The sequence below is a fragment of the Lipotes vexillifer genome, unplaced genomic scaffold (assembly GCF_000442215.2).
Source record: "Lipotes vexillifer unplaced genomic scaffold, Lipotes_vexillifer_v1.1 scaffold374, whole genome shotgun sequence".
Classification (NCBI taxonomy): domain Eukaryota; kingdom Metazoa; phylum Chordata; class Mammalia; order Artiodactyla; family Lipotidae; genus Lipotes; species Lipotes vexillifer.
The window spans coordinates 756,648-758,398 of NW_006774696.1; the positions used below are offsets into that span (position 1 = coordinate 756,648).

General features: G+C 49.3%; 1 protein-coding gene across 1 annotated transcript in view; it reads right to left on the reverse strand.

The window, feature by feature from the left end:
• Positions 1-1,682: 1,682 nt before the first annotated feature.
• The window catches only part of LARGE1 (LARGE xylosyl- and glucuronyltransferase 1), a 443,593-nt gene continuing 443,524 nt past the window's right edge, over positions 1,683-1,751 (reverse strand). The window contains exon 15 of the mRNA XM_007449439.1: positions 1,683-1,751. This exon is cut by the window's right edge and continues 132 nt beyond it. Coding sequence (XP_007449501.1) covers positions 1,683-1,751 — 69 coding nt within the window.

A 1,751-nucleotide genomic window follows, 5' to 3' on the forward strand; every position in this document is an offset into this window, starting at 1 on the left:
CTGAGTGAATGCACGTGACTGCGTAACACATTGAGGGCCTCTCATAAATCAGGCTGCTGCTGCGGCGTTTCACGATTAACAGGACAGTTGCCACGATTTACCTTGCTGGCCCACATCTGCTACCTAAAACATCTGGCCTTCAGTATTGAGACAGAAGCTAAATGGAAAATGTGAAAATGCTCTGAGGGTTGGAGCATGAAGTGAGATCTAACCTCAGGCAAAGAGAAAAAAGAGGTTCAAGGTCAAGCAATGAGAGAACACAACGGGAGAACAGAAAGTGTAAAGTTGCTGTTTACCGACTTTGCTCTCTACACGGAAGTGTGTCCGGTAGCTCCTTACAAGAGTGGGAGGGGAGTGGGGAAGAAACAGTCTGTATTTTCGTTTATTGATGCAGCGTTTGCTGGTCACACTGCAACTTAATACAAACAGCCCGGCAGAGAGTAGGGCCCTGACTCTTGTTCTCATCAATGTAAACACAACATTAACATTGAAGATTCAAGAAAATGACTAAAAAGTCCAGTGTCCCTTCAATCTGTGTAACGGTAAAGGTGCTGGCCTACCCTTGGATGGGTCCCCAAGGGAGCCTGAGGTCATGACCTCGTCCCAGCTGCAGCGGAGTGGACGTGAACACAGTGGAGCCCAACACATTCTTCCCGAAGTTCTCCAAACGGGCTTGTGAATCTTCAGGACTGGGGCTCGAGTGAATTACGAAAGTTCTTCTAAAGGCCTGAGAGGTTCGTACCTTTCGCGTGCATGGAAACCGTCCCTTTAAAGCCCTGTCCCCATGAATCAGTCACTGCCAGTAGAAAACGTGACTGGTTGTAAAACAGCTGGTCTCTGTACTTCCACAGTCCCCATCGTAGCCCCTGGATTCTGGAGAGTAGGGAATTCAAGGTCACGGGGCCTCGGTGACCATCCCGGAGGTGGCGACCCATGTAAATATTGGCCGCAGACTCCCGTCCTCCGTGTTGGGCCACTGCTGATAGAGGGATGTCAGCTAAGGCAGCTGTTTTTCCTTCAGAGCCTTAAAGGATCAGGTTTTCTATTTGGGATTCCCAGATCAAAAATGAACAAAATCCCCCAAAACAAAACGAGTGACCTTGAGGATAAAGAACCAAGCAATTCCACCTCTAGGTCCTGCCGAGTACAGTGTCCCCACTGGGTTTTCCCGAACAGTTCTGATTATCGGTGTGCCCTCCTTTTGGATACCCAGTTGGACTGCAGGGTGAAGAAGAAAGTCTTCTCTGATGAAGAGACATTTTTGCTTTTATTTCCTTGGATGGCTATAACCCCTACACCCTGCCTTCTCTCTCTCTCTCTCTCTTTTTTTTTTTTTTAAAAAAAAAAAGCAATGAGGATATCCTGAAGACCTGCCTGGTGCTGTGCCTTTGCGGTAGGATAACCCCCTTGCTCCCTCTCACCCTCTGTGTCCCATTCTTGGAGAGACCACGTAGGTGGGCTGTTTTTCCACGCTCTGGGAATGATGGGTCATGGGCCAGAGAGTGACTGGCCGGATCCTTGTCCCAGATCTCCGTAGTGAGGGCAGCTTTGTTGGGCCAAAGAGACAAAGAAAAACAAACCAAAAAAAGCGGTGCTCAATTTGAGTTTGAAGGCTGGGCCCCAAACAGCAAGTGGCTCTCCCCCTTGTAGAACGTCTCTCCCTTGTGATGGGCTTCTTGGTGCTAGCTGTTGTTCTCGGCCGTGAGATATTTGAGGGCAGCAAAGCCGTAGCGGCGGGACATGTCCTGCTG